Source organism: Sus scrofa, chromosome 10, assembly GCF_000003025.6.
Source record: "Sus scrofa isolate TJ Tabasco breed Duroc chromosome 10, Sscrofa11.1, whole genome shotgun sequence".
In the NCBI taxonomy this organism is placed as follows: domain Eukaryota; kingdom Metazoa; phylum Chordata; class Mammalia; order Artiodactyla; family Suidae; genus Sus; species Sus scrofa.
In genome coordinates this window covers 6,299,993-6,319,059 of record NC_010452.4, presented here as the reverse complement: position 1 = coordinate 6,319,059, position 19,067 = coordinate 6,299,993, and the positions used below count along the sequence as shown (strand labels likewise).

At 43.0% G+C, this 19,067-nt stretch overlaps 1 protein-coding gene across 1 annotated transcript in view; it reads left to right on the top strand.

Moving 5' to 3' along the window:
• Positions 1-19,067, top strand: part of USH2A (usherin) — an 837,143-nt gene that overhangs the window by 343,674 nt on the left and 474,402 nt on the right. Inside the window, 7 exon segments of the mRNA XM_021064292.1 lie at positions 872-973; positions 3,058-3,237; positions 4,240-4,370; positions 7,092-7,365; positions 12,227-12,430; positions 12,558-12,638; positions 15,445-15,639. Of these exon segments, the coding sequence (XP_020919951.1) occupies positions 872-973; positions 3,058-3,237; positions 4,240-4,370; positions 7,092-7,365; positions 12,227-12,430; positions 12,558-12,638; positions 15,445-15,639 (1,167 nt within the window).

Genomic DNA, 19,067 nt, shown 5'->3' with positions numbered 1-19,067 from the left:
GTGTCCTTTTTATAGATTCAACGTGTAAGCAATAGCATGTGACACTGGTGTCTATGTCTGACTAACTTCACTTAGCATGATAATTTCTAGGTCCAACCATGTTGCTGCAAATGCTGTTATTTCTTTCCTTTTAATGGCTGAGTAATATTCCATTGTGTATATGTACCACATCTTCTTTATCCACTCCTCTGTATATGGACATTTAGGTTTTTTCCATGTCTTGGCTATTGTATATAGAGCTGAAATGAACATTGGAGTCCATGTATCTTTTCCAGTCATGGTTTTCTCTGGATAGATGCCCAGCAGTGTGATGATTAAGTCTTAATAATGCCATTACTGTGATCAACTAAACTAGAGGATTAAGAGTGATAAGCATGGTCAAAGGGTTGTAAAACTGGCCAGACAGCATAGACATGGCCAGTAAAACAGACCCTGTCACTGTGAGGTCTCTCTGGATCCAAGTGGAGCCCTCGTTCTGAAATCAGATGGATGTCCTAAATATCAAAACTGAGTTGGAGAAAGAGAACCAAGAAAGAGTGATGTCCAGAAGCCCAGTGAAGGGTTTAATCATTAGTTACATTAGTAGAAATAGATTATCCTGGAGTTCCTGTTGTGGCTCAGTGGTAATGAACCCAACTAGTCTCCATGGGGATGTGGGTTTGATCCCGTGGGTTAAGAATCTGGCATTGCTGTGGCTGTGGTGTAGGCTGGCAGCTGCAGCTCTGATTCAGTCCCTAGCCTGGGAACTTCCATATGCCACAGCTGCGGCCCTGAAAAAAAAAAAAAACAAAAGAAAAACAAAAAAGGAAAAAGAAAAAAAAATAGATCATCCTGCAGAAGTTGGGATTCTCATCTGCTTTTCCATCCATAGGTTCCTCTTCCACCCTGAACGGTAGCACTGTTATTGGGGAGAACACAGGCGTGTTTGTGGGAGGGCTCCCCCAAAGCTACACCATCCTCAGGAAGGAGTCTGGTAAGTCTGAGGAAGGTAGAGAATTTACATGTTGTCGCCACAATAATTTACATTATTTTAAAGTTATCAATACTAGCATTATTTTCTATTTCGTGCTTTATATATAATCAATACGTCAAACTTTTCCTTTAGATCTCTTCTTTCCTAAAGGAGTTGTGTGTTTTTTGCATTTAAATTCTTAGTGTCCAGTTATTGGTATATGAGAGCCGTTCATTAAACTTGTGTTGAAATGGGAGTTCCCGCTGTGGCACAGTGGAGTACGGATCTGGCATTGCCACAGCAGTGGTTTAGGATGCAGCAGCATCTCAGATTTGATCTCTGACCCAGGAACTTCCCTATGCTGCAGGTGCAGCCAAAAAAAAAAAAAAACCAACCCTTTTGCTGAAATGAATTATCCTAATTTCAGTCAAAGGTATGTTATTTTAGGATCAAAGGATTGAAAAACTTTCAGTGAGTTTTGGAGAGGGATATATTTAAATCCTTAAGATTTAAGACTGATGATAGTTACCTCCTCAGAAATACTTAAGATTTAATATTTAAGACTGATATTTAAGACTGATGGTAGTTACCTCCTCAGAAATACCTGTAAAGAAGAGAGGGGTTTTCACATCCCTCAAAAATATTGACACACACACACAAACACAAGGATTGAAAGAGAGCATCTTTGTCCTGGTTCTTTGACCATCATGCTCACTTCTTGGCTTTGGTACATCCAGGCATCAGGTGGAAGGCATACCCTAATATTAACTCTTCCTCCTGTAGAGGACATCTCTTCATCATAAAATAAGGGATTTGACCTTGTGCATATACACTGACCTTGTAAAACTTGGACTGCTAGGGAACTCCTTCCCCAAAATCCAGTCATGAACTTAGAAGCTGAGCACCAGGCTTGGCCCTGATCTCACTGTATGAAATGTGAGCTCGACTTCCTGTTCCTTCTACCCTCTCTACTTTTTTCCTGCTCTCAAATTTTCTCTCTTTCCGAAGCCCTCATGGCCACCCCATTTGTTGTATTCATAAACTTTCTACCTTCTGGGTCTGGGGAATTCAGAAACGTAACATTATATTAATTTCTAGAAATGAAGTAAAATTATTGATTTACTTTTGTGACACACCGGTTCATAAGGATGAAGGAACTAATTTATAAACTATAGATTCCATAGACAGACGTGTTCCAAACTGTACTTTTAAACCCTCGGTATCACACTTTTCTTTTTAAGACCAGTGGCAGGATAACTCTCCTTGTTAGTTCAAAAGGCAATATTCCTGCTAGTGGTGCAAAAACCGAGGTTTTTGCGGACGCATCTGTTTCTGCAGATGGAGCTAAACAACGCCATTGTTACCAGTGACCATAGCTGATGGAGTGGTGTTTACATGAGCTATAATGAGCACCACTGCCTATTTCCTTTTTTTTTTTTAAATTAGAGTATAGTTGATTTACAGTATTGTGTCAGTTTCTGCTGTACAGCATAGTGACCCAGTCTCCCTCTCTCTCTCTCTCTCTCTCTCTCTCTCACACACACACACACACACACATTCTTTTTCTCATATTGTCTTCCATCACGTTCTGTCCCAGTAGATTGGATAGAGTTCCCTGTCTTATTCAGTAGGACCTCATTGCTTGTCCATTCTAAAGGTAATAGTTTACATCTACCAACCCCAAACTCCCCTCCATCCCAAGCCCTCCCCAGTCCCCCTCGGCACCTACAAGTCTGTTCTCTATGTCCATGAGTCTATTTCCGTTTTGTAGACAGGTTCGTTTGTGCCCTACTTCAGATTCAACATATAAGTGATATCATAGGGGATTTGATATCTTGCTGATTTCCCTTTGTATGAGAACCTCTAGTTGCATCCATGTTGCTGCAAATGGCATTATTTTGTTCTCTTTATGGCTGAGTAGTATTCCGTTGCATATATGTACCACCTTGTCTTAATCCGTTCCTCTGTAAATGGACATCTACGTTGTTTCCATTCTTGGCTGTTGTGAAGAGTGCCTATTTCTTTTATTGTAACAGCATGTCAAGTGAATTACTTAAAAAGAATTCTCAAAATCCATATTTCTTGATGTCTCTCAACTTCTGCAGACATAATTCAAAAGGGTTTTGTGGGCTGTCTCAAGGATGTGTATTTTATGAAGAATTATAATCCCTCTGCTACTTGGGAGCATCTGGTTTGGCAGAGTTCTGAAGAGCGAATCAACGTGTATAGCAGCTGGGAGGGATGTCCCACTTCATTACAAGAGGGAGCCCACTTCCTAGGGATGGGTAAGGTTCTCAAATAGACGTCGGTCATTGCTTAGCTTGTATGTTCTGTCTTTGGCATCATGTAATCTCCCCGATCCAGTTATTTTGACCTCTTATGAACCTACTATCACAGAAATACCTAGTCAGGCCACGAGGCACATGCATACATTCTCAATGTCTGAATGCACAATATCAATAGCAAGACTCATAAATGCATATTCATGTGTAAGATCTCTGGCAGTTTGGGGTTTACATATGGTCGTATCAGTAATGTCCATTGGTCAGGCCATTGTTCGTACTTAGACTGCAGCTTCACTTAGCTGTTTCAGAGTTGGGTCGGCCAGGTCACTCCACACCATATCTGTTTATCCCATTACACGGACCAGCAGTGTGCCTAGGAATAAAATTTCAGCTATGTAATGGGGCAAGTAGGTCCCTCAGGGAGAGCTAGAGAATCTAATTCCCATCATCACCATTACTCTGAAGGCTGCAGCAAAGGGGAGGTGCCGTGTCCCCGGCATAGCCCCCAGCCACAGTCCCTGCCCAGCAGCCACCCAGCAGAAAGGGTGGAAGGGAACATGGTGGCACGGCCACCATGGCTTGTCTTTCGAATAAAAGCCTACCTTTGCCTCCTACAGTTAGAGCTAAGTTGGTTCGATATTAAGTTGGTTAAACTGCCTTCAGAACAGAAAACTAAGTAATATCAAACTCTGTATCATTTTTTATCACTGTCATCTTTCAGATTTTCCCATAAGTCAATGCAAGTGCTTATTTTTAATACTTACATAAAATAGTCTTAATCGTACTAGTGATTTAGAGAATAAATCGCTTCCTCTTGGGGATGCGTCAGGTGCATTCTGCTACTTCTGGACCATCACAAGGTAGATTTCATAACATTGACTGGCATCTTCTTTTGCGATTTACTCAATGACAGAATATGTTCTGAGATTATCTTATAACACTTTAAATGCTGGCCATATTGCTTTGCACATGCTAACACATACATGTTTTTTCTCTCTAAAGGGTTCTTGGAACTTTATCCATACATGTTTCAAGGTGGGATGGACTTTGAGATTTCTTTCAAGTTCAGAACGGACCGATTGAATGGATTGCTTCTTTTCATTTATAACAAAGATGGACCTGATTTTCTTGCTGTATGTTGATTAATTTTCTGAAATTTACATAAAAATGTTATATCCAAATTTTATTTTATTTTTTGTCTTTTTGCCTTTTCTAGGGCTGTTCCCGTGGCACATGGAGGTTCCCAGGCTAGGGGTCCAATCAGAGCTGTAGCTGCAGACCTACACCAGAGCCACAGCAACGTGTGATCCGAGCCGAGTCTGTGATCCACACCACAGCTCACAACAACGCCGGATCCTTAACCCACTGAGCAAGGCCGGGGATCGAACCTGAAACCTCATCGTTCCTAGTTGGATTCGTTAACCACTGAGCTACGACGGGAACTCCCCAAATTTTATTTTATTTTTTTATTTTATTTCAAGGGCCGTATCTGTGGCATATGGAAGTTCCCAGGCTAGGGGTCAAATCAGAGCTACAGCTTCCAGCTTATGCCACTGCCACGGCCATGGCCATGCAGCATCTGAGTTGAATCTGTGACCTACACAGCATTTCACAGCAACACAAAATCGTTAACCCACTTAGTGAGGCCAGGGATCGAACATGCAGCCTCATGGATACTAGTCTGGTTCATTACCATGGAGGCACAGTAGGAACTCCCTAAATCCAAACTTTAATATCAATAAAATATGTTTTAACTTTTTACCTAATTCGAGTTTCTTTCCAAATTCACTTTTGCTTTTATCCTCCCCCCACCCATGAGTCATTTTTACTTTGACGGCCTGTGAAACATCTTATGTTTTAGGGCCGTAATAATTTTTAAAATGACTCTTATACTTTGAAATGATAATTTTAACAAAACATGCTAAATATAAGGAATTAAGACAATCCAATTTAGTTTCCCAATACATGAAAAATCTTCCTTCTTTATCTTTTTATATGATAGTGTCCAAATAATATATACTATATATTTAATATTACACCTACACACATAGAATAAAGTGGAACAGTAGAGTGAACCATCATGAACCAACCACCCAGCCCAAGAAACCTGAAATTATCAAATTTTTCTTCTACCTCTGAGTTTTCTCTGATCACATTTTCCGGTCTCCCTGTCTCTAGAGGTAATACCTAATCATCATTTTGTGTTTATTATCCCCTTGCATTTTTATCCTTTGAACACCATGAGTGAATTCCTAAAAATCCTTGTTTTTGAAATTTGTAAAAGCAGGATTACACCCTGTCTTTAGGCAAGTGCTTTTCCCCTCAATGTTGTTTTCGAGCTGCTCGTGTTCTCCACGTGTTTTTCATGGCTGGCAAAAATCTCTCTTCTCCTTTCACTGAGCTAGTGGTTGTTCCTGTGTTTGTGTTCGGATGAATACGCCGACTCTGAGCGTTTTCGTAGGAGGGACTTCTTACGCCCGGAAGCGTGAGAGTTTAGTGCAGGATATTAGTGGAAAGAATATGGGCTTTGGTGTCAGACGAGGGAAAGATGCACTTTTTTCCATATCCCTCCAAATCCTCCAGAATTTTGCTCCTCCACAGCTGGCAGAACTCTTTCTAGCATTCTCCTCCCCCATATGTATCCTTTTTCCTCCTTTAGTACCTTTTGCTGGGCCTCACGTCCTCATACCTGTCCCCATGGCCTTGAACCTCTTAATCTCCCTGCTGGAGATTCTCTGGGAATCTGAACGTACTTCCAAAAACCTTACCGCAAACCTTTCCCAATTCCCAGGGAGCAAAAGGTAGATCCCTTCTCTGCTGTTACTGGATCCCATTCCCTGCTTGCTCATAATGCTTCCCCCATACGTTTGCCTCCGCTATGAAGAGAGTGCGATTCTTGAGTACAGTTTGTCTTATAGAGGCAGGTTCATGGAACATAAGAGGGGAATCCATATTTATTGAATGAAAGGATAAAAAAAAAAGGAATGAGTGTTTACCTGGAACACTTCACAAAGGTGATATTAACCTAGAGAATTAATAATTTTTATCTGGCATTACTTAATTTGTTTCACTGACATGATCTCAAATTCTTAAGTATCCTATGGCCACAAATTGGACTTCTCGCAAAATAAAAACATAGGAGGTAAGATAATTATTGAGTAACATTTTAAAAAAAAAATCATATGGAGGCATTCCCTTTACCATGAAAATGTGGGTAAAATATGTTCACATTATAAATGGCCCCTGAATCTAAAAGAATAGACAAAGAAGCAATGATGTTCTTTAGAGGTTTCGAAGAGTAAAACTGAAATACTGAATCAAAATACATCTTACAAGTTTGAAATTGAGTTCCCCAGCCAGTTAAAATAAGCTTAATCAGCCTGGACATTTCCTTTTCTTATTGTCTTGTCATATTTTCCCCCCAAATTAAATTGATATGTGAAGGAGTATTTTCTCATCTGCTAAAAATTCTCATTTATAAAAAGAGAGTCATAGTTTAAACTGTGCTGTTCTCTTCACTCATTCAGTCACCGATGCTAGGGTTTAATCTTTTACCTGTGTTGCATCCTAAAGGAAAAAAAAATGCCTGTATAATATTGTATTACATCGTATCATCTTTACTGGGTGTAAATTTGTTTGACTCATTACAGTATATTCCTCGTGTCAATTATAAGCTTGCAAAGTACTTCATTATGAGTTACTCCAGTTCTGCTCAGAATATAGTGGGACATTTTTATGGGGTGCTTTCAGGGAAATTTCTTGCTCTTGTTCAAGAAGTTGACCTTCTGCTCTCTCCCAAACTGCCATTCTGCAGTCTTTTTATATACCTATTTTCTCTTTAATATGAAATACAGATGGAACTGAAGAGTGGAATATTGAGTTTCCGGTTAAATACCAGTCTTACCTTTACCCAAGTGGATCTGTGGCTGGGGCTGTCCTATTGTGATGGAAAGTGGAACAAAGTGATTCTTCAAAAAAAAGGTCCCCTCGTATCAGCCAGCGTGAACGAACTGACGGAGCGCGTGTCCCAGTCTGGAGCTCAGCCACTGATGGTGAATTCTGCCATCTATGTGGGAGGAGCCCCGCAGCAGCTGCACGACTCTTATAAACACCTGCATCTAGAACAAGGTAAACTTCACCAGGAGGAGTGCCCAAGCCAGTACAGCGCTGTTCCTACCAGGTCTGGGTGGTTCTGTTTCAAGACAAAGATGGAGAATCAGACTGATAGCAGCAACTACTCACCCCTTTTCTGGAAGAAATTTTAACTTAAAAAAAAAAAATCACAAAATACTTCTTCAAATAGTTTTGTATGTTGCCATGAAGAGTATATACTTCCATACCTATTTATTCTAACGTCTTCCTCAAATATAATTTATAAATCTGCGTATATATATATATATACATACACAGACACATAATAATATAAAATATATTTCCTTGTGTGTTTGTCTTGAACACACGTGACTCTAGTTCTTTTAAATACTGATCATCATCTGTATCAGATAATCATTACTGATCATTATTTATTAAAAAAATTAATTAGGTTGGTAAGCACAACCAGAAGAAATGGCGCTGGGTTAAATTCCCTATTTTCTTTTTTTCTGATATAACTGCTTATTTTCTCCATGCATTGCAATGGAGCTCTCATGCAACAAAGCACACAAGAGGGCAATTTTACTTGAATTTCAAAAATGCTTGCAAACAGTCTGTGTGTCATTTATTAATAACTATCAAAGAAAAGAGAAGTACATGAGTGTATGACTTATAACTACAGCCAGCTTTTAACTCCTGTAATGAGTTGGAACAAAACCAGAGACATTGTGGATTAAAAAAGGCTCACAGTAAGGGCGTGTGTCTTGTGTGACGGTCAGGGTTGTGAGAGCCCAAGGTGGGAATAAGTGAGTCAGTTCTTCAGAACAAGCCCCGAGGGAGGCATGATTGTCCATATTCCCATTTTACAGAGAAGGAAAGGAACTTGCCCAAGGTCAATGGCTACTCAGCAGACAGCAAGTTGGCCAGTCTCAGGCAGCCTGGCCTCAAAGCCCCGTCTGCTCATTATAATCAAGTGTTTTCTTTCATGGGTACCGGCCCACGTTCCTTCTCTCTAAAATGATGAAAGCACTGAAGCTTCCAGCTTCCCCTCTGTAGAAACCAAGCGCGGTCCTGTGTGGAAAATGTGCGTTTCAAAATCGACGCACCTTGAATGGTTAACATTTCCACGAAGCAGTCTTTGCCTATTTGGTAAGTACATAAAGATTTAAATGCCTTTGAATAGAAAATATATGGCACGCTCGAAGGAGACGTGTAGAAGGGTACTAGTAAGGAGTTAATGAATATCTGGGGTGTAAGACAGTAATGACATTTTCAAGGCACTTAAGATGTAACAGCAGCTAAAAATATTACATTCGCATAAAGGCGTCTTCTGATTTTCAGGTTTCTGAGATGAGAAGGCGCTTGAGAACGCTTTGTAGGAGCAAAATGACTTGATTCTGTTGACATCTAGGGAAAAAAATCCACTGTATACTGAGCAGTGTACTTTCAGTGTACATCAGAGCCCATTATTACAATGGTCCTAGAGACTTGGCTAAAATTGGAATTATAAGATGATAATGATAGAAGTTTAAACCACCAACATAGACCCAAGGGGAATAGCTTACTCTCTGCTATGACGAAGCCTGAGATCTTGAAGGATCTTTTATTTATGGATAAGACTAAATTTTTATCATTGCAGTATCATCCGTATCAGTGGTTCTCAAACCACTGATAAAATATTAAAGTATAGTGGCTGGAACATAGTAGGAACTCAATAAAATTCGCTATTATTATTAATACGATTCAGGATACATCGGATTTGCTGGAAAGGTTATTAAAAATGCAGATTTTATGGCTTTATCCCCGAAGATTCTGACTCAGATGCTCTGAGTAGTACTGATTTATATAAGTAACTGCATGTTTTATACAGTGATCAGGAGACTATTCACCATTTGGGTGCTGCATGCTTGGAGCAAATTGCAATTAAAATGAATCACATTCACTTACTGTATTTTTTTTTCCACGACTATCAACACTCATAAAAATCTTTCTGTGCTTTTCAATTAGTGCCTTTTTTCAACGACTCTCTCTGTGGTCATATTATTGCTATTTGTTAATATCCATTAATGTTGTAATCTTCCTTTACATCAAGTCTAGATGAATTTTGTTCTGTGTTTTGGAGACACTGGGCAACATTGTTTCCTGGCGATGTACCACCTCTGATCACAGGCATTTATCTTAGGAAGAACACTTAGGACCATCACACCCTTCTGGGTTGGGAGTGAGTGGCTGTGGCACATGGCATCCCAGGTTATGCTCTGTCCAGAGCCCTGAAGAGAGGCCAGGGGTGGGGCTGAAGGCCAGCCATCCTGTGAGCCCAAGTGCCCAAGCGTTAGATGGCTTCCTCCGGAGGGCGCTGTCTCTGATACGCAGCCTTCCAGATCACCTTCTAGTTATTCAGCGGTCTGGGGTAGGGATACGTGTGTGTTGGGGGAAGGGGGAGCAAGAAAAGGAGGCATCTGCCCTCTTCCCATGGACCACCCCTCCCCCTCTTCTCACCCTCACGCCCCATTCATGTTTTGAAGGGGGCCGGGGAGCATTTCTGGTGGGAGGGTTTCTGGGCGGCAGCGTTGGAAGAATGGTGCAAACCTCGTTGGACAAAACCCTCCGACTGCCCTAAGGATAGCACAGTGGGGACCCACCTACGCCTGAGGCCAGAGCCCCACTACCTAAGGAGGATTCTGCTGAGAAACCTCATTCTGTAACTCTCTGGACCTTTTTCTTTATTTTCAGAGTAAAGGAAGCCTACCTCTGAGGCCTTTCCCAAATTTAAAATTGCACCTTTTATATTAATTTTAAGGCTTTTTTTTTTTTTCAGGGCCACACCTGCAGCCTATGGAAGTTCCCAGTCTAGGGGTTGAATTGGAGCTTCAGCTGCCGGCCTACACCACAGCCACAGCCATGCCAGATCTGAGCCACGTCTGCCACCTGTGCCACAGCTCAAGGCAATGCCCGGTCCTTTCACCCCGTGGGCAGGGCCAGCGATTGCCTCTGTGTCCTCATGAACACTTGTTGGATTCATTTCCTCTGAGCCACAGTGGGAACGCCTCAAGGCATTTCTTCTTAAAAATTTTAAACTTTTTGTCTTGGCCACGCCCACAGCATGTGGACATTCCCCAGCCAGGGATCAAACTGGAGCCACAGTAGTGATGATGCTGGATCCCTAACCCACTGAGCCACCAGGGAACTCCAACATTTTTAATTGTAGCGAAGTATACCTAATATAAAAGTGACCGTCTTAACCATTTTTAAGTGTACAGCTGAGGCATTTAGTACAACCACATCTTTGAGCATCCGTTTCCACTCTCCATCTGTAGAACACTTTTCATGCCGCTAAACTGAAATTCGGCATCGCTGCAACAATAATAGTACAGTTCTCCTAAGGGCCCCTGGATGTTTGCCAAAGCTGCGTTTCCACCCTTCGCGTTTTGTCAGCAGGGAAACTAGGCGTCAGAGAACGTGACTGCCTCAGCTCTGTGCCATCAGAAAATTGCTGGGTAAAGAAGTTAGAATTCTTAGCTTCTGAATTTTGAAGCAGATACTTTCGCATTGAGCTTCCTTGCTTTCAATTCAGTTCACCCAACTTATTGACTGTCTCCTGTGTGCTGCAGATAGGCTCGCAGTATTGATCAGTGGGGACTAAAAGAATGTGAATAATAGCCAAAGGGTTTAAAAGGGAATAGGCTGCCACTTAATGCGCTGGAAGACAGACTGGCACATCATGTAAGTGCTTGAGAAAACAGCACGGTCATGGTTGCCATTAACTTATTTGAGTCTAAGCATCGCTTTCGTTCCATGTCCTGCTGATGCACTTTTATCTCGAAAGGTCTGCATGGGAGGCCTTTGAAACTTGGAGAGGGAGAATGTGTGTACCTCAGCCATCGCCGCCGCGGTATCTGGGTCCCCCCTTTTACAGCCTTGTGCCGTCTTCTGAGCAGAGTACTGTCAAACAGCGAACTGGTCCCTGTTTCCACAAAACAGCATGTCATTCAAAGCCACTGCGGTTCCCCGGCTGACGGGGTGTCCCACGGTTCTCTAACAAAAGAGCCGTGTGTACCCCAAACCCACTTTCTCCTCATTCTCTGCAAAACTATTCAGAACTGAAGGCACAGGTGGCCATGCTCAAGTCAATGGAGAAGACACATTCTCCATGAGTTGCGATCGCCACCCCCCACCCCGTGTCGCTGTCGCGCAAGCCGAATTGGGTCCCTGCCATGCAAACATGCTCCTAAAAGGCACGACCGTCTCGCAAAGGCGACGTTGTAGAACTGCGTGGAAAGGGCCAAGCACAGCGATTGTTCCTCTTTGCCTCGATTCAACTGGGACTCGGGTCTGAGTCTACGGAACGATCGTCTCGGATCTCCTGGCCATGTTGTCGGGTCTCAGCGTGTTTTGCAACGATGCTCCTCTTCTGCATCGTAACCTCACAGTGTATATTTTTCCCTCGGTGAGCTTGTTGAGTAATCACACTCATTCAAATATTACTTCTTGACCCGTGAACACTGACGTGTGCAGGTAACAACGCCTTCCCAGGATCGAGGGACACATGGATAGCAAAGCGTAATTGCCTCTTATTTCACGAGAAGAGACACAAAAAATGTGTTCCTAAAGAGACGTAATCAGTGCCTTTGAGTTGAATCTGATTCAGCTGCATTATAATGATCAGCTTGGTATAGCTTTTTCAAAATAAAATAAATCGTTTCCCTGGGCAACGTAGCCTGATAAAAAGCGAGGGGAGGGGGCGGAAAGGACTTCCCAAACAAGTCTCGAAAATTTAAAAGTTGTGTGGAAAGCACCCTCCCCAGCTCCGTCAAAACGTAGCACTGCAGAGGACAAAAATGATGGGTAATTAATGCCTCCAGCCCTTTATGTGATGCTCACCCTTACTGTTTGCCAGGTTTCGGTGGTTGCATGAAGGATGTTAAATTTGCAAGGGGTGCCGTCGTTAACTTGGCATCTGTGTCCAGCAGTGCTGTCAGAGTCAATCTGGATGGATGCCTATCAACTGACAGCGCCGTTAACTGCAAGGAGAATGACTCCATCCTGGTTTACCAGGGAAAAGAGCAGAGGGTTTCCGACAGTGGTCTCCAGCCTTTCTCAGGTAATGGGGAAAGGCTCCAAAGTCAATGTTACATGGCTCCTACTCAGCCCCTCTTCCCTCCCTGCTGGCTCCCCGCTAGCCTACACGAGTCGTATTTTCACCTTTCGATTTCCTGTGTCCGTTTCAGAATACCTGTATCGAGTCGTCGCCTCCCATGAAGGAGGTTCGGTCCACAGCGACTGGAGCCGGGGCCGCACACCAGGGGCAGGTAAATATTATTTATCTTGAAGTGTGCATACCCACACCAACACCCACACTTGTGCACGTACAGAGAAGGGAGGACACCTACCTGGAAGCAGAGAGTCTTGAGATAGAGCATGCCTTGGTTTGCAAAGATACCCATCATGGGTGAAAATGCTGCAAACTTCAGTGCTTTTGATTTTTTTTTTCAGGTAATTAGTAAGTATTGTTTCAGGCTGGATTCTGTCCTCTTCAGATGCAGAAGACAGTAAGTTCAGCTTGTCTGTAAAGACACTGTAGGCCCATCGCTGCTGAAGTTGATCCAAGAGAAGGAAACCCTTCCCAACTGCATCCACTCTGAGAAGCAGAAGTCCCTTCGGTGGGGGTGGCAGCCTCTTGCCTCTGTCTGGCCAAGAGCGTATTTGAAACCTGCACCCTGGTAGGAAGCAGATGTGTCTTTTATCACATCACGGCAGATGTTTGCCGTAGAGCTATTAGGATCTCAGAATGACTCTCCCAGGATAGAAACTGCTGAGTGGTCTATTTTTTTTTTTTTTTTTTTTGGATGGTGAAACAACGAGAAAACAGACCGTATTAGATCTAATCTCAGATTACTGATTTATCCGTGCTTCGTACTTCTGACACTGACCATATAAACCATCCCCCATTTTGCAGCAAATATTTGTCAGAGAGACAAATACACTTCCAGATGATTGACCCTCAGCCCTCTTGAAGGAAATTTATCCTTAGCAAGCTCAGATTTGTCCAAAGATGTGCTTTTGATCAAGGTATCTTCTCATACTTATTATCAACAACAGGGTACTGGAGTCCTCGTCGTGGTGCAGTGGTTAACGAATTCAACTAGGAACCATGAGGTTGCGGGTTTGATCCCTGGCCTTGCTGCATGGGTTAAGGATCCGGCGTTGCCGTGAGCTGTGGTGTAGGTTGCAGACGCGCCTCGGATCCTGCGTTGCTGTGGCTCTGGTGTAGGCTGGCGGCTACAGCTCCAATTAGACCCCTAGCCTGGAATCTCCATATGCCGCGGGAGCAGCCCAAGAAATGGCAAAAAGACAAAAAAATAAAATAAAAACCCCAGGGTACTAACCCAGGCCCCCTTTGAGGACTCTCTTTAATCTGAAAGATATTGAAGCCCTGAGATGGGCTACTCGCAATAATATTCAAAGCTCTCTGCCTACACGCTTTTCCAGAAGAGGACTTGACGCCTTTCTAGGGTGATTGAAGTCCTCGTCTGTTTATAGGCCAGACGGTGAACTGAATGATCCCTTAAAATCCTTTTCCACTTTAGAGCTTGGAAAAAGCGCCGATGTGAAATATTCATTTGCTGCTGACATGTCCTCTGCCCCTGTTTCCCACTTCTCTACTCTATTAACAAATACACCATACAGCCTGCTTTCAGTCTCATTCAGCAGCGTAAATACGTGTCTAGAAGGTACGTCGCTTCCCTGGCTTAATGGTCTCCATTTCGAGAACCACCGAGGAAGTATGCAAATGGAGCTCTGAATTTATAGCACTGATCTGACCACAAAGTCTTATGCCATAAATTCATATTTACAGTCTGACCACAACACTGAGCAGCTACATGCTCCCAGGGGTTGGAGAATAATTGCACTATTTAATTATTTTTGAGTCAGTTTTGCTCTGTCCCTTGTGAGAAGACCATCTGTTAGACAGGACTGTACTTCGCCCTGTCCCACACTTCAGAACAAATAAAATCAGCATCCCTCCCATGGACCCATGACCTGCACCTGGATTGCGTGGCCAGTGTGTTTCCGAGAGGTGCCCGTGGCGTTGTACCGGCACAGACAGCGGTTCTCCACCTCTGTGCCTCTGCTCCTCCGAGATGCTCACTTTGTTTCCCTTGAAGCCGTCCTGCTCTGTTGGCCTGAAGGGTAACGTCAGAGCAGGAGGATATTCGATGCGGAAAACCAGAGTGATCCTCCATCAACAGGGCTCAGGAGTCCAGGAGCGTTCAGAGCCCGGCCGTCATCCATCCTGCTGCCAGGGCGATCCTGGGGCTTCTTCTCAATGGCCCCAGCGCAGTGAGCCGTGATCAGGTGGTTACGGATCGGAGCAGGAGAACTACCTGATACATAATTAAAGGTTATGGATTTTTAAAATGAGGGGATTCGGTGTCTAAGTCAGGTTTTGCAGTTTCTTCAGACATGCTCATTTTGTGGAATTACGTTGAGATCTTCCGAAGAAAATGTCTCTGAAGTGAGTTCGTAGGCTCTCAAGGTCATCGCCGCCTCGACCCCCCAAAACGCATTAGGACTGTATCCTGCGTGTCATATCTGAAAGAGCTTTGCTTTTTACGATGAATTTGAAAAACAATTGAATTTGGAAAATGGGATCAGAGCTTCAAGCACAGTACAATCGCATCTGTGATATTTTTTGGCTAATACATGGATGGTATAAGAGTGTCAAACCACTATGTATGATAACAGTCTAATTAGCTTGCTTCAAAGGGGTACCTCATTATAGTGTTTAAACTTGTTATCTGCCTACCAACCACCTCCTCCTTTATGGGTGATGTTTAAAACATGCCGGATACATCAAATGTTTTTGGAAAACCTGGACTAGACTGGAAAGAACATTACGTCGATGGAGTTTTGATGGTTTTGAAATATCGCTTAAACTGAATGGCTCAAGATGTGCAGTCATATTAAATCAATGCTGGAAAGTTACAACTCTAATAAATTGTATTTATGCTAATGGTCGAGTCTGATTTACTGCGGCCATTAAAAGTGAAGAATAGGGGCAATTGTCTTCTCAGAACTGCCGGTTTCCCTATTTTCTCTTTCATTCTTCCCCAGCTCCGCAGAGTGTGCCAACACCCTCAAAAGTCCGAGGCATCAACGGCTACAGCGTCGAGGTGACCTGGGATGGACCTGTTGTGGTGAGAGGTGTAATTGACAGGTACATTCTGAGAGCCTACAGCCAGGAGGCTCACCCTCTGCCCCGCACGCCCGCTGCCAGCTCTGAGCTTGTCAATACCAGCAGCTTCACAGGTAAAGGCAGTTCCTCAAGGGAGTAGATCTTATTCATTCTCTTTCTGGTTTTGACTTTAAATAAAAATGTTCTTTAGGGCTTTTTCCTCAATGCATTAACTATCCGTATATTTTGCCTGATGAAAAACAAGAATCTGCAGTTCCTGTTGTGGCTCAGAGGGTTAAGAATCGACTAGCATCCATGAAGATGCAGGTTCTATCCCTGGCCTCGCTCCGTGGGTTAAGGATCCGGTGTTGCCATGAGCTGTGGTGTAGGTCTCAGATGTGGCTCAGATCTGGTGTGGCTGTGGCTGTGGTGTAGGCCGGCAGCTGCAGCTCCAATTTGACCACTAGCCTGGGAACTTCCATACGCCTCAGGTATGGCTGTAAAAAGAAAAATAAAATTAAATTAAAAATTAAAAAAAAAACAAGGATCGTCTAATGATGTGGATGCCTCTACCCACCCAGGATGAAAAAGATAATTCTGTCCCGTTTATGGGCTTTTAGGAAGAGTTTCATTACCAAACTGATATTCTCTCTCTTGCCAAAAGGTCAGGTCACAGGGGACTCTCATTCTTAATCAGATCCTTATACATAACATAGTAGCATCTTTATCCATAAGATTGATATGATATATCTTGTGTACCTCATAGCATGTATCTGCAAGATGTATCTTTCAGAGATCCTCTGTATACATATGGGGCCAGCTCGCTGCTTCACCATGCAAAAGTTGACTCCTCAGGGCTGGCCCAAGTTCACAGCACCATTATTTATTGTAAAATTGTTGATTAAACCTAATTATGTCAAGATAGAAGAGCATCGGCGCACCAGCAGTTTGACTGGCAGACCAGCGAATCAGTTTCTCATGGTGCAGCAGAACCCTGGGTGGGATACATTTACACATACACACACACACACACACACACACACACACACACACACACGCATGCACGTGCACGCGCACGCACGCACGCACGCACACGCACGCACACACGCACACACACACGCGTGCACACGCACATACACGTGTTGCATTGCTCCTGCACTCAAATTCGTGCACGTGGTGTAGGACAGCGAGTTTCCGCCTTGTGAAATCTCAAAGCCCATTTCTGTGGAAAGTCCAATTTAAGCCTTTGGCCACAAAAAGTAAAGTGCATCAACCAACTGAAGAGAAAAAATTATTTTTCCTCCGTCAAAGAGTTTTATAACTTGAAAAGTTATATGGTTTTTAAGGTAGCCTCAATTGTCTTTCCAACATGTCTGTGGGTCAACCCCCTCAACCTTACTTTCTGTTTTTTAGATCACATAGACTCTGCAGCCCCATATACAGCCAAGAAAAAAAAATAGTCTCCTCTCTTCCACATCCTTTGTCCCCTGTTTTACCCACCTGAAGAAGCCCAATCTGACTTTGCCCGGCTGTGCATTGCAGCCACGTGATCTGGAAAACACTGGAAAACAGTGAGCAGGTTATCCCTGGAAAGTCTCAATCAGCAATTTTCAGGTGGACACTCAGTAATGGCATTAATGCTATCCGGTTTCTGTAATAAGCTCCTGCTCTCATTCTCCTCGTTAAATATTTGATATTTTTCTATCTAAATGCTAACCTCCCTTCCTTATCTCACTCAGCCTATGTACTAGATCATCTTAGAGCCAAGAACAAGCCCCCAGAATCGATCATAATTTCTGTCACTTTCTTACAACCAAATCTATGCATTAATTGCATTTTTCTGACTGATTGGGTTGTTCTTAGGGGTTAAGCACATGAATGAATGCGAAAATATTTTTAAAAAGGTTTTGGCATAGGCGTTTGCCATCATTGTTTTCATTTTTTAAATTTTTTGTATTTTTTATCATTTATTTATGTATATATTTTTTCTACTGTACAACATGGTGACCCAGTTACACATACATGTATACATTCTTTTTTTCTCACATTAAGTTTTCATTTTAATTTTTCACCTTTCTTTTTCCCTTCATCTATTTCAGAGCTTCCCTTATCCTATCAAAAATAAATCTTCAAAAGTCCTCGGACCCCAACTCTTCCTGCCTTTTCAGTGATGCTACCAGTGGTCTCTCTTCTTCTCACTTACACTTTCTAAATTTTTTGAAATTTTCTGGCTGCACCTGTGGTATATGGAGGTTCCTGGGCCTGGCATTAAATCTGAGCTGCAGCTGAAACCTGCACCAGTGCTTTAACCCACTGCACCAGGCTGGGGATCAAACCTATACCTCCACAGCAACTCAAGCTACTATAATCGGATTCTTCACCCATTGTGCCACAGCAGGAACTCCCACATGTACAATTTTAGCCTCTGTCTCCTGCAGTAGTTCACAAAGTGTGATCCTAGGACCTGCATCAGCAGCCTCACTTGGCACCTCCTTATTAATGCAAATTCTCCAGCCCACCCACACCTGCTGAATCAAGAGCCATGGGGCAGAGCTTAGCAATCCCAGTGTTAACAAGCCCTCCTCTAGTGATGCTTGTGCATGCCAAAGTTTGAGAGCCATTGCCCAGCTGGGTTCTGCCCAACATCATTCAAAGTCCATCTTTCAAGGCCCATTGTTAAATACAAACAAACCCAAACCAACGGCAAAACTCTTCCTTTTATCTCAAATTGCTTCCAGCTATGGCTCCCTCTTTCCTCTTTGCAAACTTGCTTCTAAGAAGTATCTGTGGCATTGTTCCCCGTTGCTCCCTTGATCTGGTTTCAGCTCACTTGCCTTGCTGAGGACGTGAGCTTCCCTGTTTAAATATCCAAAGAACACTTTACAGTCCTGCTCTCCACTGCTGCATAGAATTCTACACCAGGGATTTCTTACCAGCTCCTGAAATATCTCTTCACTTCTAGGACTTTGCTTCTGGGTCTGAGCCCCCTTTTCCCAGTGTCTTTGCCCACTGCCTCTAAAGCTTGACTCTGCGTTTTGCAGAATCTCAGGGTTAGACCAGGAACTTTCTCTCTCTCTCTTTTCCTTTTTCTCTACAATCTTGCTCCAGGAAACTCACTGACTCACTGAATGAGGCCAGGGATCGAAACTGCATCCTCATAGAAATGTTACATCCTTAACCCACTGATCCACACTGGGAACTCCTAGTTTGATTTAGTTTTATATTTGATGTGAAATTCTCTGTATTTTAGTAGAGGACTTTAACTCACATGTATTTTTTTTTTGATTGTTATTTCCCCAAGACAATTTTTTTTTTTTACTGTACAGCATGGTGACCCAGTTACACATACATGTATACATTCTATTTTGTCACATTATCATGCTCCATCATAAGTGACCAGGCATAGTTCCCAGTGCTACACAGCAGGAGCTCATTGCTAATCCATTCCAAAGGCAATAGTCTGTATCTATTAACCCCAAGCTCCCCAACCACCCCACTCCCTCCCCCTCCCCCTTGGCAATCATAAGTCCATTCTCCAAGTCCATGATTTTTTTTTCTGATA